This window comes from Rana temporaria, chromosome 7 (assembly GCF_905171775.1).
Source record: "Rana temporaria chromosome 7, aRanTem1.1, whole genome shotgun sequence".
In the NCBI taxonomy this organism is placed as follows: domain Eukaryota; kingdom Metazoa; phylum Chordata; class Amphibia; order Anura; family Ranidae; genus Rana; species Rana temporaria.
In genome coordinates this window covers 57,610,517-57,637,377 of record NC_053495.1, presented here as the reverse complement: position 1 = coordinate 57,637,377, position 26,861 = coordinate 57,610,517, and the positions used below count along the sequence as shown (strand labels likewise).

General features: G+C 46.1%; 2 protein-coding genes across 2 annotated transcripts in view; one reads left to right on the top strand and one right to left on the bottom strand.

The window, feature by feature from the left end:
- Window positions 1-6,096, bottom strand: part of GLT8D1 (glycosyltransferase 8 domain containing 1) — a 43,018-nt gene extending 36,922 nt beyond the window's left edge. The window contains exon 1 of the mRNA XM_040359424.1: window positions 5,990-6,096. The gene's annotated coding sequence lies outside the window, so the exon portion shown is untranslated. The remainder of the gene's footprint in view (window positions 1-5,989) is intronic.
- A 282-nt stretch (window positions 6,097-6,378) lies between these two features.
- Window positions 6,379-25,963, top strand: SPCS1 (signal peptidase complex subunit 1). Its single transcript, XM_040359426.1, has 4 exons — window positions 6,379-6,637; window positions 18,125-18,184; window positions 25,493-25,579; window positions 25,694-25,963. The coding sequence occupies exons 1-4, from the start codon at window positions 6,602-6,604 to the stop codon at window positions 25,808-25,810; spliced, it is 300 nt and encodes a 99-aa protein (XP_040215360.1). The 5' UTR covers window positions 6,379-6,601; the 3' UTR covers window positions 25,811-25,963.
- Window positions 25,964-26,861: the final 898 nt, after the last annotated feature.

Below are 26,861 nucleotides of genomic sequence, written 5' to 3'. Positions count from 1 at the left end.
TAGAGGAAGAGTGGGACTACATGTGTGCCTGGTACCGGGTCCCCAAAGTCCGGGAGATCAGGCGCAAAAAGGTGACTCGAGTATAAGCCGAGGAGGGCATTTTCAGCACATAAAAATGTGCTGAAAAACTCGGCTTATACTCGAGTATTTACGGTACATTACTTATTTTATAGATTTATCCTCCTGAAGAAGCGGTCCCCTGATCGTGAAACTGATTGTATAAATCTGTGGGCAACTTATGTAATCAATAATCCACTTGGAAGTCTACAAGTACCTGTATAGTGTATCGATCTTTTGTAATCATATGTGTTTTTATATGTAATAGATAACTAATTTTATTTTGATTCTACTTTTATTCATTGGTACCGAGATGGTCAGTTTTCCCCTTGGGGATGTAGCAAAACAGCTTCAGCAACTGTCCCTACTTTGCATATAACTAGTTTTGGATGATGGTACCTTCAATTTTCGCCTACTTTTAATCTTGAGGCAAACTCACAAAATTTTCACTATTAGAGAATCAGATGAAAAATCCATATTAGGAACAATTGTTAAATTTTCTGTTTGTTAGTACAGTACATCAATGAAAAATGTTTGTATAAAAATCGAATGAGCGAGTCTGCACATGTTCGGAAACAAAGTACACCCATAGACTAAACAGACTGTAGCCAAGAACGTGGGAAGCTGTCTTCTGATGTTCAATAGTTTTCTTACCATTTTAGGCATTCTCATTTTTAACACAGGATGGGGACACAGAAAAAGGCGAAGAATCGTTTTGATTTTTTAATTGTGTGTACTAGGCTTAGGAAAGCAAGAATACAGTTACCTATTGAAACTAATCAAATCTTAGCATTCAGCAGTTTAAAGTGCAACGATATTCGCCTCTACTTTGCATTCAAGGAAGCTGCCATCTTAGCCCCTGTGATTAGTTATGACACCGGCCATTTGATGGCTAGACAATGTGGTGGAGCACAAAACCATATGTGACAATTATTATTCACGGCATGCCTTAAAATGTAACCACTTTGGGAAACTGTAATCGACAGGTATAGTTCCACATTAATAAAGTCAGTCCAAAGGAATATATCTTCTAAACCAGGGGTCCCCAACCCCACGGCCCACTGCCGGGGCCGTAGCCTGTTTTCAACCGGGCCGCCGCCAAGGCTTCACTTTCAGAGGTTTGGAGGCGGCAGGTGAGCAGAGAGATGACATCACCTCTCGCCGTCTGCCCCACATCACAGCTGTTCCGCCCTCACAACCGGCCGTGAACACAACAATGTCTGAGGTGCTGCATGCGAGCACAGAGATGACATCATCTCTCAGTGCCCGTCCCACATTACCACCGTCCAGTCCTCACAGCCGGCTGTGAACACAACAATGTCTGGGGTGCTGCATGCGAGCAAGCACAGAGATGACATCATCTCTCAGCGCCCGTCCCACATCACCACCGTCCAGTCCTCACAGCCGGCCGTGAACACAACAATGTCTGAGGTGCTGCATGCGAGCACAGAGATGACATCATCTCTCAGCGCCCGCCCCACATCACCACCGTCCAGTCCTCACAGCCAGCCGTGAACAACAAGTCAGATCTGACAAGTGACAAGCTGCATCTGTTGGCAGGTGATGGTGACAAGTGACAATCTGCATCTGTTGTCCCTTGCCACCATCGCCTGCCAAGTTGCATCTGTTGGTAGGCAACGGTGGCAAGTGACAAGTTGCATCTGTTGGTAGGCAACGGTGGCAAGCTGCATCTGTTGGCAGGTGGCGGTGGCAAGTGACAAGCTGCATCTGTTGGTAGGTGGCGGTGGCAAGTGACAAGCTGCATCTGTTGGCAAGTGAAGGTGGCAAGCTGAATTTGGTAGCAGGTGAAGGCGACAAGCGACACACTCAGGGTTCCCAGTGATTCTGCATTATGGTGAGTTGAACTCGTTTTTTTTTATTACAATGTAATAATGGAAATTATGCTCTTGAATCATCCTGACACCATATCAACCATGGTGCTGTGATGATTGAAGCGCAAACACTAGGCATTGCCTCAACAAATCGCCCACGAAAAATCGCTCGCCCGCCAGGGGCCTTGGCATAATTATATTTCACGTAGCTGATCCCCAGTGTCTAAAAGGTTTGGGACCCCTGTTCTAAACAATGGATAACTGCACTTTTTACACTGCTCTCTATCAAAAACAAAAAACAACAACCAAATCACTACATACACAATTAAAATACATTTATTGCATACCTTAGGGCTAGAAAAAATAGGTTATCATAGACAATATATGTACGGGGACAATACAGACTTGGCCAAAAGTTTTCAGAATGACTAAATTTGTATAGTGCCCTTGCTATAGGTGTAAGTCATTTATGTACCTCCCTTGCTAAAAAAAAATAAAAAAAAAACAAAAAACACCCAGAGATGGCATCATCCCATCCTACTTTGTTGCGGAGACACTCCCAGCCGCTGTTGCTCACCCCCACCATCACAGGAGACGGGGAAGGGTCCTTCCTGTTCAGGAGGGGGCGAATAGACACACCCCAAGGTACAAAGGTGGTGTTCACATGCTCCTTTTTGCCAAGGGCTTGTAGGATTAAAAAGGAGAGAGTATTTTAGCAATGTCCTAGAAATAAGGCAGAATGGGATGATGCCATCTCTGGGAGTTCTTCAGGCAGGCTTAAAGTGTTACTAAACCCGGGACCCTGCATTCACTATATCTGGTCTCCCACAGAACATGGAAATTAAAGGGGTTGTAAAGGTACATGCACCCTTCTAAAAAGAAAAACTCTCTAGCAATACACACCAAACAGAGCATGTGCAGAGTGCCCCCAGGGTCTGTTCTATCAGGAGATGGTTAGGGGACCGCAGAGGAAGGGGAGGATCAGAGAAAACAGGATCAAACAGCTTTTTTACACAAAGCAGAGGATTAACCCCTTCTAGATTCTACAGTGAGTATAACAAGCATGCTTTACTGCATATACAGACTGAATTTACTGTTGTGGGATTAGTAACACTTTAACTACTTGCCGACCAGCTGCCGCAGTTATATGGCGGCAGGTCGGCTCTGCTGCGCGAGATCACGTAGCTATACGTCATCTCGCGTTTCAGCCAATAGGGGAAAGAAGGACTGAAAGCTAGAAGGCGAGGGTCGGCAGCGCAGGAACTCGGTCTACCTGTCACCTGTGCGAGGTCGACAGGTGGACCGAGATCAATGGGTTGCCGACCCCCACTTCTTGAGCGTCAATTTGCTGCCCCTCTCAAAGTGCTGCCTGGGTCCAATGGTAGGGCCGGCCCTGAAATTGCGCCACACCACGTTCTACTATGAATGGCCCCTTAAAGGGTTGGCTTATGCAGATAAGGGGTGCCTGTAGATAAAAACAGACTGTACAGCTTTGAGCAAAATTAAATAATGCCCTTGCTATAGGTGTAGGCCATTTACGTACCTCCTTTAACCACTTCAGCCCCTGGACCCGACGTGCGTGCCCGGTGGTCGCGATCACCCGCGAGTGCTCGTTACAGAGCGAGAACCGGGAGCTGTGTGTGTAAAAAAACACAGCTGCCGGTCTTGTCAGGGGGAGAAATGACTGTTCGCTGTTCATACAATACAAGTTAGTCCCACCCCCCTTTAGTTAGAACACACCTAGGGAACCCCTTCCTCGCCCCCTAGTGTTAACCCCTTCCCTGCCAGTGGCATTTTTATAGTAATCAATGCATTTTTATAGCACTGATCGCTATAAAAATGCCAATGGTCCCAAAAATGTGTCAAAAGTGTCCGCCATAAGGTCGCAGTAACTCCAACCTCTTTAGCCGCGCCTTGTTCAGCTCTCTCCCACTCTTCCCCTCCGCCAGCCTCCTCCACCGCTGTCATTAATGAACAGCCGAGAGCAGGAGGCAGCTTAGCTCAGGACGGGGGGCAGGAGGAGATGCCCAAATAACTTTTGAAGTTAAACCGCAGGTGACTGGTTGCCAGGACCCGTGGCGGTCCTACGCAGCCAATCCCCAGGTTGCTAATATGGAAAGTCTCTCTGCTGGCTCCCGCTTCTGGCCTCTGTCCAGAACTGTGCTACCTTCTGCTCTTGGCTGCGAGGTTGGATACTATGGGAGGGAAAGGGAGGTGCAAGAGGTCACTGCTATAGGGGAAAGGGGGGGCAAAGGACACTAGTGTGTGTGTGTGTGTGGGGGGGGGTGATGTGAAGGGGCAGAGGACACTCTTATGGGCAAGGCCACCCCCATAGCGGTGTACTCTGCCGCACCCACCCCCCAATCCCTGCATGCCGAGTGCAATGGACTCCAGATCCCTGCATGCCGAGTGCAATGGACTCCAGATCCCTGCATGCCGAGTGCAATGGACTCCAGATCCTTGCATGCCGAGCGCAATGCACTCCAGATCCCTGCATGCCGAGCGCAATGCTCTCCTGATCCCTGCATTCTTAGCGCAATGTTCTCCTGATCCCTGCATTCTTAGCGCAATGCTCTCCTGATCCCTGCATTCTTAGCGCAATGCTCTCCTGATCCCTGCATTCTTAGCGCAATGCTCTCCTGATCCCTGCATTCTTAGTGCAATGCTCTCCTGATCCCTCCATTCTGAGTGCAATGCTCTCCTGATCCCTGCATTCTGAGTGCAATGCTCTCCTGATCCCTGCATTCTTAGCGCAATGCTCTCCTGATCCCTGCATTCTTAGCGCAATGCTCTCCTGATCCCTGCATTCTTAGCGCAATGCTCTCCTGATCCCTGCATTCTGAGTGCAATGCTCTCCTGATCCCTCCATTCTGAGTGCAATGCTCTCCTGATCCCTCCATTCTGAGTGCAATGCTCTCCTGATCCCTGCATTCTGAGTGCAATGCTCTCCTGATCCCTGCATTCTGAGTGCAATGCTCTCCTGATCCCTGCATTCTGAGTGCAATGCTCTCCTGATCCCTGCATTCTGAGGCAATGCTCTCCTGATCCCTGCATTCTTAGTGCAATGCTCTCCTGATCCCTGCATTCTGAGTGCAATGCTCTCCTGATCCCTGCATTCTGAGTGCAATGCTCTTCTGATCCCTGCATTCTGAGGCAATGCTCTCCTGATCCCTGCATTCTGAGTGCAATGCTCTCCTGATCCCTGCATTCTGAGTGCAATGCTCTCCTGATCCCTGCATTCTGAGTGCAATGCTCTCCTGATCCCTGCATTCTGAGTGCAATGCTCTCCTGATCCCTGCATTCTGAGTGCAATGCTCTCCTGATCCCTGCATTCTTAGTGCAATGCTCTCCTGATCCCTGCATTCTGAGTGCAATGCTCTCCTGATCCCTGCATTCTGAGTGCAATGCTCTCCTGATCCCTGCATTCTGAGTGCAATGCTCTCCTGATCCCTGCATTCCGATCGCAGTGTTTAAAATGTAATTTTAGTTTTAATTATGATATAAACTACTGGATGTGGGTACATTTTGTGAAGGGTGGGGGCAGCACTTTATACTTGGACCCAGGAAGCACAATGTTTTGGGCCAGCGTGGGCATTTTATGCGTGTTTGCCGCACTGCATGTGAACATGCTGCCCTTGCAAAGTGCGTTCAGATGCCATTAATTGTTAATGCCACCCAAACCGCATCTTGCAAACATAAAACCCTTGCAGCCACCAAACCGCAGGGTACCGCATGCACCTAACCTTGCAGTTTGGTGCGATGTGCAAAGGTAAAGCTTGCACTCTTTTTTCTGAGTTTCTGTGTGTTTGTCGGCAAGGGAGCGCACGTCCCGGTGTGAAGCGGCCCAATACAGCAGGCAGTGTTTGGTGGAAACAGGTCTGTGAGGAGGAATACTGAGGTAGGCCAGGAGGGAAATGGTTCAGCAGATGCTGAGGAAGCACAATACCCAGCATGCCCTTTCATAACATTGCACACTGGGGAAGCTCAGTGGGAAGGTCTGTTTATCGTCCACACAGCCAGTCCATGCTATGGCCGCCCATATGTATAATGAGAGAAGACAGTACACACACACCTACCTATATACACATATAGATACTCACCGCAGTCTGGAAACCCCGCCTCCCGCACACAACTATATGCAGCCAAACTGCCAACTCAACATCTGTACAGATCTGCAGGCAGGACACGCCCCCTGGACCAATCACATGACTTCACTACGCGCCACATGACCTATGAAATCAGACTGCGTGAACATTTGGCGGACATCTTAGATGTGGGCAATGGCGTACAATAATACCTTAAACACGAAGCCTTAAATTGCATTCTTGCAATACGATTATTTTGTTTTAGTGAACAGCAATTTTTTTTGGGCTATATGTAGTGTAGACTCTCACAAACATGTGAGCTGTGTGCTAAACTCTAAAGTTGCCCTGAAGAAAAATGGCAATCAAAGACCCCCATACCCATTTCCCCGTTATTTCACAGCTAATGCTGCAGAGTAAGAGAGGCATTTCAGGGGGTGTTTCGTATTGCTGCCAATTAAGCCATACTTGGTGTTTGTTACGGTTCGCAAGGCAGCTTTTTGGTTTACTTTTCTTCAGGCACCAAACGGGCACCTATAGGGGTCCTTCGTAGAGCTGACGCTACTCGGTGGTCGAAGAGCTTCCGGATTGGGACCCGATTGTGTGACAGAGGCCGGAACAGCTGCAACAATGTTGGATATATTCGCCTCCATTCCCACTCAGATGGTAAGCTGAACCCTGGTGGGGGAGGAGGGATTGTTCACCCCCATACCGGGGGATGGATGGAGTATGACATACACATTCATATGTGTGTACAGTGAGGATGCACGGAGCCCAATGATGCTGTATACTAGAGAGCACACTCCATCACACCCAAGTACTAGACATTTCTTTTAAATAAGGGTAAGGCGAGGAAGAAATAAAAATATGATAGTATTGTTATTGCTGTCTGACAACACTGGGGAGATTTTCCAACACTTCCTGTTTATGTGACCCCCCTTGTAGGGAAGCCGATGTCATGGGGACACTAAGATGCAGACAGCAATAAACACATCATCAGAAGTCTATAGATGTTCTACATGCAGGGAGCATGGAAACTGCAATTCCAGGTTATTCATTTTGAATTGCTGATGAGATGGCACTGATAATCAGGAGGAAATGCCACTGATTGGCTCTCCTCACACACTGTCAGTGTGGGGAGAGGAAAGCTAATAACCAGCACTTCCTTGTTTACATGTGATCAACTATGATTGAACACCGGGGATGCACCGTGTCCCAGAGACACAGCATGCCATTGATCGCCGCCCTGCGAGCACGCAAGCTCAGTGGCATGACGTCACAAACCAGTTGTCTTATGGTGCGCAGGAGGTGGTTAAAGAGGAGTTCCACCTAAAAATGGAACTTCCGCTTAACCCACTCCTTGCCCCCTTATATGGCACATTTGGCATGTCATTTTTGGGGGGGGGGGGGGGTAGTGGGGGCTACAGGAGAAGGGGACTTCCTGTCCTCCTTCCGCCGAGGGGCTGGAAAGGCGATTAGCTTAATTGCCTTTTCACAGCCCCTCCCTGTAGGCGAGCGCCTGTCCAATCGGACGGGGCCGCTCGCGCATGCGCAGTGCCGCTCGCGCATGCGCAGTGGGTGCCCGGCCGTGAAGCCGAAAGCTGTCACTGCCGGGTGCCCACACTAAGAATGAAGACGCCGGCCGGCGAGGGGGGGCGAGGAGTGGAGCCCCGGCCGGCGCGTCGCTGGAGCCGTGGAGCAGGTGAGTGTCTGTTTATTAAAACCCAGCAGCTACACTTTTTGTAGCTGCTGACTTTTAATAAACTTAAAAAAAAAGGTGGAACACCCCTTTAAAGGTACCATATTTATCTGCCTATAGCGCGCACCGGCATATAGCGCACACCCCTAATCTAGACGTGAAATTCCTGGATTTTTTTTTGTTTTATTACTTACAATTTTGGTGTCTTGTCCGGCGGCCTTCGTGGTGTCCTCCTCGCTTCTCCTGCGCGGTCTCTGAGCCGATCCCAGCTTCCCGCGCTGTGTTTGAACGCCGCCGGCATATATCGAGCGCAGTACACTCAGGCACTCTCGGCTCTTCTCACATAAACGCAAGGGGAGCCGAGCCTGGCCGAGTGTACTGCGCTCAGTATATGTCGGCGGCGGATTCAAATACAGTGCGGGAAGCGAGTATCGGCGTATATCGCGCACCCACGATTTTGCCCTGATTTTAAGGGCAAAAAAGTGCGCGGTATACGCCGATAAATACAGTATTTATTTAATGCCAACAGTTTTATGCTGTGCTTTACATGTTGTATATCCCTCAATCGGGGTCACGAGTCTGAACCCTCCTGGGCTATCCTGCTGACCAGCTGCCAGGGACATTCCTGTGCGGTTTGGTTTGAGACCCTTTATTTGATTGGGCCGCCAAATCCACGGGAACAAGCAACAATTAGCAAGCACCGCCTTTTAAGATCTCGCCACTCCAAACTGCAGGGTACTGTGGTTTGGTGGCCAGAAATGTACTGCATTTGGGGTACCATTAATAATGGGCTCCGACTTTGTCTTGCAAGGGCAGCGCGTTCACGTGTGGTGTGGGAAATGCACATGGAATGCACCTTTCCTGCACCACGTTCCAGTGTGAACAGGCTCTCAAAGCAGACCTTGCCTCCACTGCCTGTGATAGGCTGTCTACTTTGACAACTTCTTGGGGGGGGGGGGGGGGGATAGCTCAGGTAGGTTCAGACTCGTGTCCATACTGTATCATACTGACTGCATACTGACGTATCATACTGTATCATACTGACTGCATGACTGTATCATGTCCATACTATCTCGCATGCCTACAATCTAAGGTCCCTATCTCGCATGCCTACAATCTAAGGTCCCTATCTCGCATGCCTACAATCTAAGGTCCCTATCTCGCATGCCTACAATCTAAGGTCCCTATCTCACATGCCTACAATCTAAGGTCCCTATCTCGCATATCTACAATCTAAGGTCCCTATCTCACATGCCTACAATCTAAGGTCCCTATCTCACATGCCTACAATCTAAGGTCCCTATCTCACATGCCTACAATCTAAGGTCCCTATCTCACATGCCTACAATCTAAGGTCCCTATCTCACATGCCTACAATCTAAGGTCCCTATCTCACATGCCTACAATCTAAGGTCCCTATCTCACATGCCTACAATCTAAGGTCCCTATCTCACATGCCTACAATCTAAGGTCCCTATCTCGCATGCCTACAATCTAAGGTCCCTATCTCGCATATCTACAATCTAAGGTCCCTATCTCGCATATCTACAATCTAAGGTCCCTATCTCGCATATCTACAATCTAAGGTCCCTATCTCGCATATCTACAATCTAAGGTCCCTATCTCGCATATCTACAATCTAAGGTCCCTATCTCTATGCATATACTCCAGAACTTTGTGAAGAGTGAATTGCAATTAATTGCAAAGTCCTTCTTTGCCATGAAAATGAACCTAATTCCATAAAAAAAAATTCCACTGCATTTATGAAGAAGGCTTCAGGGCGCCCAAAAAAAACCAGCAAGCGCCAGGAACATCTACAGTTGATTCAGCTGTGGGATCGGGGCACCACCAGTGGAGAGCTTGCTCAGGAATGGCAGGTGTGAGTACATCGGCACGCACAGTGAGGCAAAGACTTTTGCAGGATGGTCTGGTGTCAAGAAGGGCAGCAACAAAGCCACTTCTCTCCAGGAAAAACATTCGGGACGGACTGATATTCTGCAAAAAGTACAGGGATTGGAATGCTGAGGACTGGGGTAAAGTCATTTTCTCTGATGGACCCCCTTTCCGATTGTTTGGGGCATCCGGAAAAAAAAACCTTGTGCAGAGTAGAAAAGGTGAGCGTTGCCATCGGTCCTGTGTCTTGCCAACAGTAAAGCATCCTGAGACCATTTATGTGTTGGGTTGCTTCCCAGCCAAGAGAGTGGGCTCACTCCTTATTTTGCCTAAGAACACAGCCATGAATAAAGAATGGTACAAAAACATCTTCGGAGAGCAACTTCTCCCAACCGTCCAAGAACAGTTTGAACAATGTGGTTTCAGCATGATGGAACACCTTGCCATAAGGCAAAAGTGGTTTGGGGAACAAAACATTAACATTTTGGGTCCATGGCCAGGAAACGACCCAGACCGTAATCTTATTGAGAACTTGTGGTAAATCCTCAAGAGGAGGGTGTACAGAAAACCCCCCACAAATTCTGACAGACTCCAAGCACTGATTATGCAAGAATGGGCTGCCATCAGTCAGGATGTGACCCAGAATTGACTGACAGCAAGCCAAGGCGAATTGCAGAGGTCTTGAAAAAGAAGGGTCAACACTTCAAATATTGACTCTTTGCATAAACTTAATTTAATTGTCAATAAAAGCCTTTGACACTTGTGAAATGCTTGTAATTATACTACACAGTATACCATAGTAACATCTGACAAAAAGATCTAAAAACACTGAAGCAGCAGACTTGGTGAAAATTAATATTTATATTGTTCTCAAAACTTTTGTTAAAAGATGGGAGTTGCGCTAAAAATTATAAATGAGTGAACATCTGAAATAAAAGTAAAAAAGAGCTGTACCAGAGACAGCTCGTGGGGGTAACCAAAAGATCAGCAAATTATAAGTCCCAATAGGTGTGCATATACAAAACAGTAGAGAAACTTAGTTGAAAAATTCCTAGTAGTAGTCCATAAACTAAAAAGTGAATCCAATTCTGTGATTAAAGTTGGAACAATATCCAAGTGAAAACGTTCAGGCTTGACCCTTACCAGAAGTATAGATCCCCAAGGATCAAAAAGAGCCATCCATAATGTAGCCACAGAAGGATCCAACATGGAGCGATACAGGAGTTCCTACTTCCGTGGACTCAGCCCAGTGAAAAAGGAAAAAAAATAGTGCAAAAACGTATGGTAGGCAAACACAGACTAACTCCCGGCGGCTAATGTTGACAAACACTGTGCAGTAAGGCTGGGATCCCACCACCAAACGGACACACTGACCCTTACCAGAAATAGGCGACCCTCAAAGGATCAATATTGCATGTCAGTGTGTTACGATCTACAGCAAGGAGACGTTTGCCAGACAAGTCCTTTCAATCCAGAGGTCAGGTAACCAGGAACCATGAAAGATATGCAAACTCACATAGTGAAATACCATCAAGGTTTAATCGGTAAAAAAAGGTAGAACACTTACAGTTAAAATGTGTAAAAACAGCAAGGATAAATTGTAGCCGGCCGGCAGACAAACAAACGAGGCACGTCCTCGGTACGCGGTGACGTCAGCACGCCAACCTCCCAACGTTTCGTCTTCGGATAGACTTGGTCACAGGAATATCTTTCATGGTTCCTGATTACCTGACCCCTGGATTGAAAGGACTTGTCTGGCAAACGTCTCCTTGCTGTAGATCGTAACACACTGACATGCAATATTGATCCTTTGAGGGTCGCCTATTTCTGGTAAGGGTCAGTGTGTCCGTTTGGTGGTGGGATCCCAGCCTTACTGCACAGTGTTTGTCAACATTAGCCACCGGGAGTTAGTCTGTGTTTGCCTACCATACGTTTTTGCACTATTTTTTTTCCTTTTTCACTGGGCTGAGTCCACGGAAGTAGGAACTCCTGTATCGCTCCATGTTGGATCCTTCTGTGGCTACATTATGGATGGCTCTTTTTGATCCTTGGGGATCTATACTTCTGGTAAGGGTCAAGCCTGAACGTTTTCACTTGGATATTGTTCCAACTTTAATCACAGAATTGGATTCACTTTTTAGTTTATGGACTACTACTAGGAATTTTTCAACTAAGTTTCTCTACTGTTTTGTATATGCACACCTATTGGGACTTATAATTTGCTGATCTTTTGGTTACCCCCACGAGCTGTCTCTGGTACAGCTCTTTTTTACTTTTATTTCAGATGTTCACTCATTTATAATTTTTAGCGCAACTCCCATCTTTTAACATTCGTTCTTTATGTTGTATAACATTTTGAGTTTGCTGCTCTTTTAAGGTTTTTTTTTTTTGGTATGCGCATTTTTTCACTTTTTACATTCTCAAAACTTTTACCTACGGCTGTACAAGATAAGGTCCCTATGTCGCATGCCTTCATACACATACCGGGGCCAAGGTCCCTATGTCGCATGCCTTCATACACATACCGGGGCCAAGGTCCCTATGTCGCATGCCTTCATACACATACCGGGGCCAAGGTCCCTATGTCGCACGCCTTCATACACATACCGGGGCCAAGGTCCCTATGTCGCATGCCTTCATACACATACCGGGGCCAAGGTCCCTATGTCGCATGCCTTCATACACATACCGGGGCCAAGGTCCCTATGTCGCATGCCTTCATACACATACTGGGGCCAAGGTCCCTATGTCGCATGCCTTCATACACATACTGGGGCCAAGGTCCCTATGTCGCATGCCTTCATACACATCCTGGGACCAAGGTCCCTATGTCGCATGCCTTCATACACATACCGGGGCCAAGGTCCCTATGTCGCACGCCTTCATACACATACTGGGGCCAAGGTCCCTATGTCGCATGCCTTCATACACATACTGGGGCCAAGGTCCCTATGTCGCATGCCTTCATACACATACTGGGGCCAAGGTCCCTATGTCGCATGCCTTCATACCCATACTGGGGCCAAGGTCCCTATGTCGCATGCCTTCATACACATACTGGGGCCAATATAAACGGGAGACTTTAAATCTACCATCATTTCTTTGGGGGGAAAAAAGCACAGGGAGAACAAGCAAACTCCATGCAGTAGGTGTCCTAACCGTGATTCAGACTAAAGGTCCCAGTGCTGCGAGGCACCACTAAGCAGCTGTGGCACCCCAGTGCACTAACTATAGCAGACAATGTACACACAGCCTAGTGCCCAGGTCATGCGTTGTGTTACACTGTGTGAGACAGAAGGGTTTTTCTGTTGCGTTAAAGCAGAACTAAAGCTAAAAAAACAATGAAAACTATTTACTGTAGACAGACTTGCTATGTTTATTTTGCAATAAGATTAACCTACTTGCTCACAGTCCTCTGAACAATGTACACATGCACAGCTCAGTTTACATCTGGCACACTGCCAGAGTGTCAGGATGACTGCCTCCTGCACATGCATGGGCGTTAAAGTGGAGGTTCACCCTAAAAACATGTATATACCATTCCATCCAGCATACTACCGACATGTACAGTATGCTGTTTTTTTTTTCCACGATACATATCGCCGTATAGCTATTCCCCCCCCCCCCCCCAGATTCCGGGTAGTGGATCCCGCAGGAGTGGGCGTTCCTATTCAGAGACTAAGTGATTGACGTGATGACAAAAGCTTCCCTCCGGCGCATAATGCGCGTCACCAGTTTCAGAAAGAAGCCGAACGTCGGTGCACAGGCGCTGTATAGTCGTGGCTTCTCGCAAACTGCAAACAGGACTTTATTTCATCAATGGCTTTCTTTTTGCCACTCTTCCATAAAGGCCAGATTTGTGGAGAGCACGACTAACGATTCTCCCACCTGAGCTGTGGATCACTGCAGCTGCTCCAGAGTTACCATGAGCCTCTTGGCTGCTTAATGCTTCCCTTGCCTGGCCTGTCAGTTTAGGTGGGTGGCTATGTCTTGCGATTACCACCATTTTATTCTCTAGGGTCTCTCCTAGAAAAAAAAGGGGGGGCATGCCCCCCCATCAGAACCCTCCGGTCAGCGCTTTCAGCCATTGGCTGAGAGCAATGATCAGAAGCAAACCGGGTGCTGGTTTTCCAACATGCATGTCCGACAGAAACCGGCCCAGCTGACATACACGTGGGCCGAATGTTGCCGGCAGACATGCGGCCCGTGTGTACAAGGCTTTAAAGGGGAATTAAACCCTCCAATATTTTACAGCCAAGAAAGCTGCTTCTGTTTGAACTGCAACTGCCATGGTGCTGCACATGTGATCAGTGATGCCACCAACTATGTGACTGACTGTTAAAGTGATTATACCTTCATTATGTTATTTAAAAAAATAGAATCATACTGTGCAGTTCGTTTTGCACAATGTGGCTCGATCATCGTCTTCTGGGGTTCCCCGGCAGCGCTCGTGGCCTATCCCCCCCACATCGTTAAACCTCCTGGGAGAAGCGCTCTCCCTGGGGGTTACCTTGCGGGCATGCTCCCGAGTCTAGCATTTTCGCGCATAGACACAGAATGCCAGACTCGGCCCTGTGCCCACGTCATTGAATTATATTGACAGCAGCAGGAGCCAATGGCTTCGCTGCTATCAATCTATCCAATCAAGAGCCGAGAACCCCAGGCAGAGAGGTAGAGCGCGTCTCCGCCAAGGGAACGAATGGGCTCAGGTGATTAAGACGGTGGAGGGGGGGGGGGGGGCTGGGGTTGGCTGGTCAGTGTCAAAAGTTTTTTTCACCTTAATGCATAGGATGCATTAAGGTGAAAAACATGAGGGTTTACAACCCCTTTAAGGCTGCATTCAAACCTGAGCGTATTTTTTATTTATTTTTTGTACCGCTCAAAAGGTCACCAATGTAAAAAAAAGTTCTGAATGTACTTTTTTGAGCTTCAGGCATTTTGTTTTAGGTGACAAAATGCTCAGATGTCAACAGGTGCCATTTGAAATGAATGGGATTTTGCTTGTTGGGCGTTTTTCTGGTGTTTTACGAGCTGAAAACACTCAGGCCCCGTACACACGACCAGTTTCCTCGGCAGAATTCAGCTTCCGACCGAGTTTCTGGCTGAATTCTGCCGAGGAACCCGGCCGTGTGTACAATTTCGCCGAGGAAGCCGACGAGGACCTCGGCGAGGAAATAGAGAACATGTTCTCTATTTCCTCGTTCTATGGGAGCTCTCGGCCCGACGAGCTCCTCGGCGGCTTCAGGGCTGAACTGGCCGAGGAACTCGATGTGTTTGGCACGTCGAGTTCCTCGGCCGTGTGTACGGGGCCTGAGTTGTGAGTTTGGTTCCGCTTTATGATTTACTGCTGTTCAGTGGCTCTGGGCTTCAGCAAAATGTCAGACACCAGCAAGAAGAAACGGATGCATCGATGTAATCGGGACCCATATGACATAATGTTAAATGGATTGTAGAGCGTTTCTTTTCATCATCGGCTGTAGGGAGACCACAGTTAATACTGGTGATTAGTCCTTTGCCTTGTGCGTTTTGGGCACAGTTTTTAGAGTGCAGTTACTCTTTAACATGGTGCTGGAAGTATTCATTGGGATTTTTGGTGCCTCGTAATTCATCACCATTATGACTAGTGTTCATAAGCAAATGCAGTTTCCTGCGTTCCATTTGTATTTGAAATTAGTTCGTGCTTTGTCCTGCAGTTGGCCTCCCTCTAGGCTGCATCAACCTGCTTCAACCTCCTTTGGATTTAAACAAAAGCCAGTCAACTAAGGCCCTTCCTGATGTGCTGGCACGTTACAGGATAGACTCCAGGATTCATACTCTGCCATCTTTATATTGTAGCAAATCAATCAAGAGTCTTCTAATTAGTTTATTTATTTATAAAAATGCTTTTTGGGAGCGCAGTCATTACCCAAAGGCCTCGATGCGCTCGGCCTTGGTTTTGGTGATCCTGTGCCCACTGTTGGGTCATTTTCTGGGTTATGGTTAAAGCGGAGCTCCACCCTAAAGTGGAACTCCCGCTGATCGGAACCCTCCCCCCTCCGGTGTCACATTTGACACCTTTCAGGGGGGTGCAGATACCTGTCTCGGGCATGACGTCACCTCCCGCATCCCCCCCCCCCCGGTTTGTTCTGGGAACACTCGGCTCCCAGTACACAGCTGGAGCCAATCGGCAGGCGTAGCGTGACTCGCACATGTGCCGTAGGGAACCGGGCAGTGAAGCCGGAGCGCTTCACTTCCTGGTTCCCTCACCGAGGATGGCGGGGGGGCAGCAGAGTGACGAGCGATCGCTCATCCTCTGCTGCGGACAGTGCTGGACTCCAGGACAGGTAATTGTCCTAATATTAAAAGTCAGCAGCTGCAGTATTTGTAGCTGCTGGCTTTTAATAATTTTTTTTTTTTTTCATCGGACATCTGCTTTAAGGAGCACTAAAGGTAAAACAAATGTTTAATTAACAAACATGTTATACTTCCACTCTACAGCTCGTTTTGCACAGAGTGGCCCCGAACCTGTTTTTTTTGGGTCCCTCGGTGGCTGTCTCGGCTCTCCCTTGCAAGAACTTATCTTCATGCGAGCGAGCTCTCATGGTGATGAGTTCTTGCGGGCGCGCTCCCTGTTATACAGCCGGCGGCCATAGCCGCTTACTGTATCACTCGACCCGGCACACTGCGTCATTGGATGTTATTGACAACAGCACGAGCCAACGGCTGCGCTGCTTTCAACCAATGAATGAGCCAAGAAGCCTGCACGTTCGCAGCGCAGGACTTTCGAGGGGTCAGGTAAGTAAAGGGGAGCTCGGGGGGGGGGGGGGGGGGGGGGGGGGGGGGCTAATCCGCAGATGTTTTTTCACCTGAATGAATTAAGGTGAGAAAACTTGTACCTTTACAACCCCTTTAGGGATGAGCTCCGGCATGTTTGCACAGTCCACGTACAGAGCCCGCCAGGAAGTCAGCACTGCGCTGCGCTAATCACAGGCAGGGAGACATTTCCTGATCTCTGCAGCCGAGCATCAGGACAATGTCTCCCTACCTGTGATTAGCGCTGTGCAGTGCCAACTTCCTGGTGGGCTCTGCATGTGGAGTGTGCAAACACGCCGGAGCTCATCCCTAATTATGGTAGAGGTATGGAACCCATCAATATTGTCCGCTTCTATAGTCTGTTGTATTCAAGGTTTTACATGTTGTTCACTCACAGATATCTATCTACACACTATTGTTACCAGGATTTCTTTGTTAATGCTGTTTAGGCTTGTTATTGCTTGCCGGATGTTTTTTTTTTGCTTAATTTTTGGAAGCAATTTCTGAGATGCTGCAACCACTATATTTGGCACCCAACAACCATCACAGGAAGAACCACCATATAGGGAGCAAATGAGATTTTCCTGCAACCACGGTGCAACAGACGGTGTTAATAGGGGAATCCCTCCCACCAAGTCATTGTATTCTGAAGAGAGTGATTGTTACTGGCTATACCAGCCACTAGCGATAATCGTATGCAAGATCCAGCAGGCTAGTTGTACACATGTTGATCGATCAACCTGGGTACTTTCAGCCTGCCCATACATGGTTCAAATCTCAGTCGGTTCCCGCTGAACCGGCTGAGATTCAAACCGACTATGACCAGCCTTAGTCATGCATTTTTTTCCCATTGTAACTTTTGGACTAGTGACAAATTAACCATATCTGAATGCTTTGTGTACTGAGGTACAGCCACATGACTAAAAGTGGGCATTAGCATGCTCTATTAAAAAATAATTTGTCATGTAAGGGAACATCTGCGTCAACCCCCGGGCCGCGGCAGGCGGCATGACATTTTAAGGTGGACTGACAGATGAGAGAAGCGAGCTGGCGAGCAGAGATTACCTCATCTCTCTCCGCCCGCATAGCATCACCGCTCTTCCGCCCTCACAGCATGCGGAATGTCGGAGGTGCGGCGGGGGGAGAAGAGAGATGACCTCATCTCTTACCGCCCGCCCCACTCTCCTGCCCTCACTCAAGAACGACCACTGAACCAGTTCTACCAATGCAGTAACAATCCACATCTGGTGGCACTTGTAGGTGATTTGGCAAGTGGCATTCCTCATCTGGTGGCACTGGCAGGTGGCATTCCTTATCTGGTGGCACAGGCAAGTTACGTGGCAAGTGGCATTCCTCATTTGGTGGCAGGCAGCGTGGCAAGTGGAATTCCTCATCTGGTGGCAGGCAGAGTGGCATTCCTCATCTGGTGGCAGGCAGTGTGGCAATTGGGATTCCTCATCTGGTGGCAGGCAACGTGGCAAGTGACAGAACACCTGCTATTGCCCCGATAAATTTCCCGTGAAAAATTGCTTACCCCCCGCTTGTGCATATACCCCCCCCCCCCTTCTTTACCAGGCCTTGCCACAATTTTCTTCTACGCAGCCGGTCCCCGGTGCCAAAAAGGTTGGGAACCACTGTTTTAGAGAACCAAATCATTTACTTACATTATTCAGAACTAATATAAAAGTGTTTTTGCTTCTGAACAAGTTGCATGAAGGTTTAAAAATGTATATCTATGTTTGACATTCATACATTTTTATTTTTTGTAGGATTACAAAGGTCAAAAACTTGCAGAGCAGATCTTCCAAGGAGTAATTCTCTTTTCAGCAGTAAGTAAATATCTTCCTACTTTAAATGTATGTGCATTATTTATTCTGTCTGCAGACGTTTTCAGAAACAAAATATACTGGCTGATCTGTTTACATCAAACGCCTGGCCCTTATATTCTTGGGAGCTTGAAGACTTTCATGTGTGAAATTGTATTTGTTTTATAAAAAAGTACAATAGTTATCCTCATGAAAAACTTGCATACAATCTGAGACTGAAGTGGCCAGAACAAATAGGAATATTTTCTCATTGTAAGCTAAAGAACCATTGAGCCACTAATTGACATTTCTCCCATGTTTTTAAACCGGAAAACCTAATTCTGCATTTGTTAGTCTAGAACAGTGTTTCTCAACTCCGGTCCTCAAGGCGCCCCAACAGATTTTGTTTTCTGGATTTCCCTCAGATGAAACGGCTGAGGTAATTACTAAGGGCCAGATTCTCCAATAATCTGCGGCGGCCTCGCGTAAGCTATTTACACTACGCCGCCGCAACTTACTGGAGCAAGTGCCGTATTCCTCAAGCACTTGCTCCGTAGTTTGCGGAGGCGTAGTGTAAAAGGCCCGGCGTATTTCAAAGGGGGCGGCTTATATTTAAATTAAGCGCACCCCCATTTTGATCGAACTGCCCATGCGCCGGGCTAAAAATAGCCCAGTTCGCATGCTCCAGTTCTCGGCGGAAAACGTCAATGACGCCAACGTGTGCGTCATTGACGTAAAGTCGTATTCAAGAACGACTTAGGAAAACGACGTACCCAACGGGAAAAGACGACGCGGACCCGGCGCCATACTTAACATGGCATACGTGGGACTGGCGTAAGGTTACCCCTCATATAGCAGGGGTAACCTTACGCAAACGACGTAAGCGACGGTTACGCGATGCAAATTTGTTCGGGAATCGGCGTATCGGGCATAAACAAATGAGACCTGAACGTAAACGCCACCTAGCGGCCGGCGGCGAATTACATTTAAGGTCCGACAGTGTAAGTGACTTACACATGTCGGATCTTAAGCGTATCAATGCGAAAATGATTCTAGGAATCACTCGCATAGATACGCGGGTCAAAAAAGAGAGATACGACGGAGTTTCCTAAGATACTCCGTCGTAACTCTTCTGAGAATATGGCCCTAAGGCTGGGTTCACACTACTACACTACTTTCATCCTACTTTGCTCTGCTACATTGGTCCTACATTTATCCTACATTGGTCCTACATCCATCCTACTTTCATGAACAGGATACTACTTTGGTCCGACTTCAATGATATTCAATGGGGTGAAGCAGGATCAATGTAGGACCAAAAGTAGTACAGGGAGCATTTTCAAAGTCGGACCGACTTGTGTAGGACGCTACAAGACGCTCTCATAGGGAAACATTGAACACAGAGCAAAGTAGGATGAAAGTAGTGTAGTAGTGTGAACCCAGCCTAAGGCAGTAATACAGATCTAATCACCTGTGCAAAATAATGGAAAGCCTGAAAACATGACCTGTTGGGGCGCCTTGGGGACTGGAGTTGTCTAGGTAATCCCAAATAGTTCAGACAACCAGAACATATTGTGCCGTATAAATCCTGCAGCTCACTTAAACATCACAAGGGATGCTTTAGACCAGCGGTTCCCAACCCTTTCTATGCCCCACAGCCTTGGTAAATATTTAATGTTCGCTCTGCCTACAAAAGTAATATCACATTTAAGGATTCGTAAATCTATTTTCTAGCATTTTGATCCATAAACAATTGAGCATTTAAATTCTAATTCAGTCAGAAAAAATTGTAAAAGGTAAAACCAATCCCAATTGTGAACACAAGATTCAATAGGGTTGATTTACTAAATATAAAGACAATGGCATTTGCTCCAGAGGTTAGTAAATGAGTGGAAGCTCTGCTGACTTCCACCATCTAATCATGTGCAAAGCAAATATGCCTTTTTTTTTTCTCTCCTTGCTTTAATTGGGTATTCTTTGCATAGTAAAGCTTCTCTTAATTTTCTGAGCCCTGGAGAAAATTCCCTTGCAAAGTGCACAGTCTATTTGCCTTTAGTAACTTAATCCCATGGACTTCTTTGCTCCTGCTTCTCATTTATGATTTTGTCAAAACGTGGGATTTTCTTGCTGACTGCGATCTGCAGGTCTGCCTCTGGATTCAGACCATTCCTAGATGCAAAAGAGAACTCGCACCAGATTCACACAAGTGCATTGTTGCAAGTGGAACGAGGGCACAGAGAGGTTGATTACTAAAACTGGACATGGCAAAATCTGGTGCAGTTGTGCATGGTAGCCATTCGGCTTCTAACTTCAACTTCTTCAGTTAAGCTTTGATAAGAAACCTGGAAGCTGGTTACTATTCAGAGCTGCGCCAGATTTTTCACTCTCCAGTTTTAGTAAATCAACCACTGAGTGTTTTTCCACCAAGTCTTGGGAACATACCCAATACTGCACTCCAAAATTTTGCTTTCAAAAACTCGATTTGTCCACAAATGAATAAGATCTTTTTTCAGCTCCTCATCTGACATTCTCTCCAAATTTAGGGCCAGATTCACGTGGAATTGCGGCGGCGTAACGTATCCTAGATACACCGCCGCAATTTTTCATCGCAAGTGCCTGATTCACCAAGCACTTGCGATGAAATCTGCGGCCTCCGGCGCAAGGCGGGCCAATTCAAATGGGCGTGTGCCATTTAAATTGCGCCGGACCTACTGCGCATGCTCCGTTTCCTAACTCCTGCCGTGCTTTGCGTGCTGTGACGTAATTTTTTTGACCGGCGACGCGCGTAGCGTACTTCCGTATTCCCGGATGGCTTACGCAAACGACGTTAAATTTTGAATTTCGACGCGGGAACGACGGCCATACTTTAGACAGCAATACACTTGCTCACTAAAGTTAGGGCACCAAAAAAACGACTAACTTTGCGACGGGAAACTTGACTAGCGGCGACGTAGCGAATGCGAAAAACTGTTGTGGATCCGCTGTAACTACTAATTTGCATACCCTACGCTGGTTTACGACGCAAACTCCCTCCAGCAGCGGCCGCGGTACTGCATCCTAAGATCCGACAGTGTAAAACTATTACACCTGTCGGATCTTGGGGATATCTATGCGTAACTGATTCTATGAATCAGTCGCATAGATAGAAACAGAGATACGACGGCGTATCAGGAGAAACGCCGTCGTATCTCATTTGTGAATCTGGCCCTGTATGTATATGAATCCATGATCCATTCTTCAGCAGCAAAATATCCAGAAAATTTTATGAGTAAAACAATATACAATGTGGGGGGGGGCAGAGACGAGTCTTTCCGTGGCTGCACAGAGAATTGCAGGATCTGATGGAGAAGTTCTGACTAGGATTGCTCTTGCAGCCCAGCAGCTTCATTCATAGAAGCCATACTACAGCTTCCAAAAATTAAAAAGGATCTAACGGAGTTGACAAACCTCAATTATCTTCCAACCCTCTCTTCATAGATCGTGTTGGATTCATAGAATCTGTAGTATAGCTGGGCAGAAGGGACAGGCATACTTTGTTGGTGGATTTTGGTAAATCTAAAAGAAAATTCAATAATATATGAAGCCTAATGCCCTGTACACACGATAAGTTAGTCTGATGAAAACGGTCTGATGGATTTTCCATCAGTTATCCGATGAAGCTGACTAATGATCAGTCTTGCCTACACACCATCAGTTAAAAAAACGATTGTGTCAGAACGCGCTGACGTAAAACACTGCAACGTGCTGAAAAAAACTACGTTCAATGCTTCCAAGCATGCGTCTACTTGATTCTGAGCATGCATGGATTTTTAACCGATGGACGTGCCTACAGACGATGTTTTTTTTTTCTATAGGTTTTTTATCCATCAGATAATTTTAAAGCAAGTTCCATTTTTTTAACCTATGGATAAATAACCGATGGGGCCCACACACGATCAGTTTGGTCTGATGAAAACGGTCCATCAGACCGTTTTCATCAGACAAACCGATCGTGTGTACGCGGCATTAGGCTTTAATTCTGTTGTTCTCTTATTTTCAATAGACCACCTACCACTCCTCAAGGCACAGAGGCAGTGATGACTCATGGCTCTTAAGGGACACAATAGGTTTGTCCCGATACCGATTCTAGTATCGGGACCGATACCAAGCATTTGCCCGAGTACTTGTACTCGGGCAGATGCTTCACCCGATACTTGTTCTGTCAGGGGTGATCAGTACATGGAAAGTTACAGGCACCAATCACTGCTATATAGTGTATTCCCGCCGTGTATTCCTCCGTGTTTCTCTCCCCTTCCGTGCTCCTCCTCCACCCCCTGGAACTGTCAGGATGGAGAGCGGAGGTAGGAGCCGGTAAATCCAGCTCCTTACTGCTCCGAATGGACAGAGTCCGTGATCACTGACTCAGTCCATTCACATAACTGAAACATCGTAAACTGTGATTACAATGTTTCAGTTTATGAATGAAGAAAAGACACTGTCTTCATTCCATTCATTTTCAGCGCAGCTGAGGCTGCTGAGAAAGGGAATGGGGAACATGTGTCCCTAGTCCCTTTCCCTGTCTCAAAGGGGAGATGTCAGAGGTTTGTTAAGACCCCTGATATCTCACCAAAGCCCCCAACAGGGCTGAAAAAAAAGAAATAAAGAATAATAAAAGAATAAAAAAATTATTGTGGAAAATAACAAAAAAATAAAAGAAAACTCAGTGACACAGTCCACCCCCCCGCCCCCCTTAAAAAAAAAAAAAAAAAGAAAGCATTATAAATAAATACAAAATTGTAAAAAAAAAATATTGTAAACAATTAAAAACAAATTGTTAAAGATAAAAAAAAAACTACTGACGCATGTGCTGCTGTCACATGAGATTAAAAAAAAGTATATATCGGTATCGGCGAGTACTTGAAAAAAAGTATCGGTACTTGTACTCGGTCTTAAAGTGGTATCGGGACAACCCTAGGACACAAGCTACTCCCCCCCCCCCCCTTTTTTTAAGACCCCCAGAAATTCTATCTCACATCCCCCTAACAGTATAATCCACAAATGGAGCTCAGGTGAAATAACAGTCTTTGCCCCGGAGAAGTGTACGCTCACCCATTACCTGTGTTTCCCTAGGCAGCCAGTACTTGGGGCCCACTGCTAGCATTTGATGGTGTATTAATGAATACAGAACCGCTTTCATGCCCATGTAAGTTACAAATTGAATACAGACACACATACTTTGCCTTCCTTTTACGCCAATGCCATTCCTTTCAGACGTCAGGAGTAAAAGGAAAGTCCTCTGTAAGTTACAAGTCACTGGAGTTGTAGCTTACACAAGACAATTGACTTCCTGTGTGACAGAGCTGATTGGCCCGTGGTGTCACTTGGCGTGAGTCACATGCCCCTGCTATATAAGGGTTTCTCCAGGTAGTATGGAATATCTGCTTTTGCTCTAAAACTGAAGGTTGATGGAAGCAAAAGAAAAGTAAGCATATACTGTTGTGAAGGAGGGGTATAACGCAAACGTGCTGCTTGTTTTAAGCAACCACCTAGAAGTTTAGATATGCTTGTTTTCCTAAAACAACCTTCAGGCCACTATTCAGCTCTGCTATATGAGTCTAGCTCACTCCTCCCTTCCGCATTGTCAGTGAGAATGTACATTATAATGAACGACCAGCGGTGATGTGCTGGAGGGATTGGGGAAGAGGCTAGAGCATGAAGGTAGCGGAGGGATTGAGAATTTATGAATATTATCTTTATCTATTAATTAAATTTCCTTTCTACAGATTAGAGAAGGTTTATAAATACTGTAATTTTTAATTGCTCAACAAATGATACATGAATAACACTAAAGTATGCGCTGGTCTTCATATCCCTTGAATAGCTGGTACACATAATGCATGAATACTTTACAATTCAAAAACCACACTAGGCAGCTGCAGCTCTCAGAAATTCCACCGGGTGGTGCTCTTTTGTGTTTTTATTTTTAATTGCTGCCTGTGTCCAATCGGGAAGATTTTCCCTCTTTTCCTGTCAAGTGAAGCAACGAGAAGTATACTTGTATGCAGTTTAGTAGTTATTAAAATAAACAGGCCATAAGAAAAAGATGAAGGTGGTCACTGCAGACCCAATTCTAAGACTATTTGCCTGGTGGTTACAGTTTTCACCCCAGGTCAATATTTTGAGTCACTAACCCTGAACAAGCAATCAGCAGATGAAGTCAGAACTCATGCTTGTTGCAGGTCAGCAACTACTACTATTGGAGCTATTAGGCAAAGGCAGCATTTTCAGTAGTCAACAATTGCAGAATATGTGTTTCTCTCAGCCCAGGTTTCCTTTTTAAATCGGGGTTCACTAAATGGCGCACCATGGTTCGGACCTGGACCGAGCGACATTCTTGTACAGACTGCGGCGCTAAGCCTGGATGTACTCTCCGAGCCTCTGCTATTGTACTTGCAGCAGGCAGGGGCAGGAAGAGCTACAAATCGGTGCAGAGAGTGGGAGTATTTTCGTATTGGCAAGCTGGTAATCACCCGCTTGTTAACATAAGTTGGGCAGCTCCTGCCCCCAGTCCTGATCTGCAGCACCTCCCGCCCCAGCCTTCTGTGAGGATGATGGCAACAGCCAGGAGACCTGAGAGAGAACACCCAGCTGCTATGTCCCTCTGTCCTGGTAGGACTGTGCATGATGGGAGGCTGCAAATGAAAGGGTGACTGTGATGTAAAGGAGGAGGGAAGCTTGGACTGCAGGGGGGCATTGTGATGGGTAAGGAGGCATGGTGATAAGTGAAGGACATTGTTGGATTGCTTTAAGGGGGGGGACTTTGGATACGGGGGCTACTGTGATGTGAAGGGGGATTGAAGACAGTGATGTGAAGGGTTGGCTGAAGACAATGATGTTACAATGGAGGACCCATCTAGGTCTGGGAACGGAGCCAGCATCCATTGGGCTTCTCGCCCACCCCCAGTAGTTCCAGGGTCTGAGGAAGCCGTCCATTTCATCGGGCACAATGGAGGATATCATAGAAGTTGAGTTTGTGTCCTACGGGCACACTCCCATCCTCCTGCAAGGAATAATGATACATTGTTTCAAAACAACAGATTGTTTTAATAAAGAATTCGTTACTTTTACGGTGCTTTAACGGTTTACTGGGACATCGCTCCCTCTGAAGACACTAATGTACAGTTCGGGGGCGCTGTGAAATGTTATAGTGCAAACATGAGGTTTGGGCTTCAGCTAAAAGAAAAAAACTTACCAACTGGACCTCCATAAATTTGAGACTCCCTGCTTTAAATGATGGCCATGAGAGGTAAAGATTGACAGGACTGACTTAATTAGCTATGATGTTTCTTCCAGGTTGTCGGCTTCATCTATGGCTTTGTGATTGAACAGTTTGGCTGGACAGTATACATAGTGATTGCAGGCTTTGCTGTGTCTTGCTTGGTATGTTTATTTTTACTCTTTATTTTACTATCCAAAGCTGCCTTTTATTGAAGGGTAGTAAGATTTTTGTAAATAAAGTGACAGATGAACATAACATCTTTCTCTAAATTGCAGTTAACACTTCCTCCGTGGCCAATGTATCGTTGCCATCCACTAAAATGGCTTCCTGTCCAAGACAGCGCTACAGATGATAAGAAACAGCAAGACAAAAAGTCCAAAAAGCACAAGTAATTTTTATGCTTGAGGGCCCAACCACCAAGTCACTTGACCATCAGTGAAAAATGGACTTGAACTGATATTCCTTCTGCTAAGCAGAAAATTGTACTGATAGAGATTGTTACGGTATTGTATAAACGTCCAATAAAATGGCCACGCTGTTGTTTATGTTTTGTCTCACTTTCTTTTTGCTATGTTATGCTTTTTTAATGTTTATCTAGATTGAATTAAAGCTCATCTACAGGCAGAAAGTTTATTTATTCCTTAAATATATTTTCATGTCATAATGATTGGTTTACCTGTTAGAACCTGAGAAAATATGACTTTTTTAGATCACATTGCTTTGGTAAGCTAAAATAAAATTTAAAGGGGTTTTTCTTTAACACAAAAAAAAAAAAGTGCCTTTTATTATTTTTTTAAGAAAACATGCATTTTTTATTTTTGTTTCTAAAGCCTCTGTTCTGGAGCCTCTGTGTGCCCATACAATGTCTTGAAAAAGTATTTACATCCCATGAAATTTTGTCATGCTACACAACCAAAAACGTAAATGTATTTTATTGGGATGTGATGGACCAACATAAAGTGGTACATAATTAGGACGTGTAAGGAAAATGGTTTTAATTTTTTTTTTGTTACAAATAGGTGAAAAGTGTGGCGTTCATTTGTGTATTCAGAGCTTTTAAGTCAATACTTTGCAGAACCACCTTTTGCTGCAATTACAGTTGCAAGTCTTTTTGGGGATGTCTCTACCAGCTTTGCACATCTAGAGAGTGAACCTTTTGCCCATTCTTCCTGGCAAAATTGCTCAAGCTCTGTCAGATTAGATGGCGAGCATCTGTAAACAGCAATTTTCAAGCAGGGGCCAGTCTGTTCATAACATGTTACACCATGAATATGGGTGTAACGTTACGAAAGGTGTACTTTTTCTTTAAGTGTATGTAGCCACCAGGAAGATACTTGCATTATGGTCATGCGAGTAGCAGTTTCCTGTTTCTGCATCAAATGTGTGTGTGTTTTTTTTTTTTATTCTTTATTTAAAGATGTGTCACAGGTACAATAAAAATGA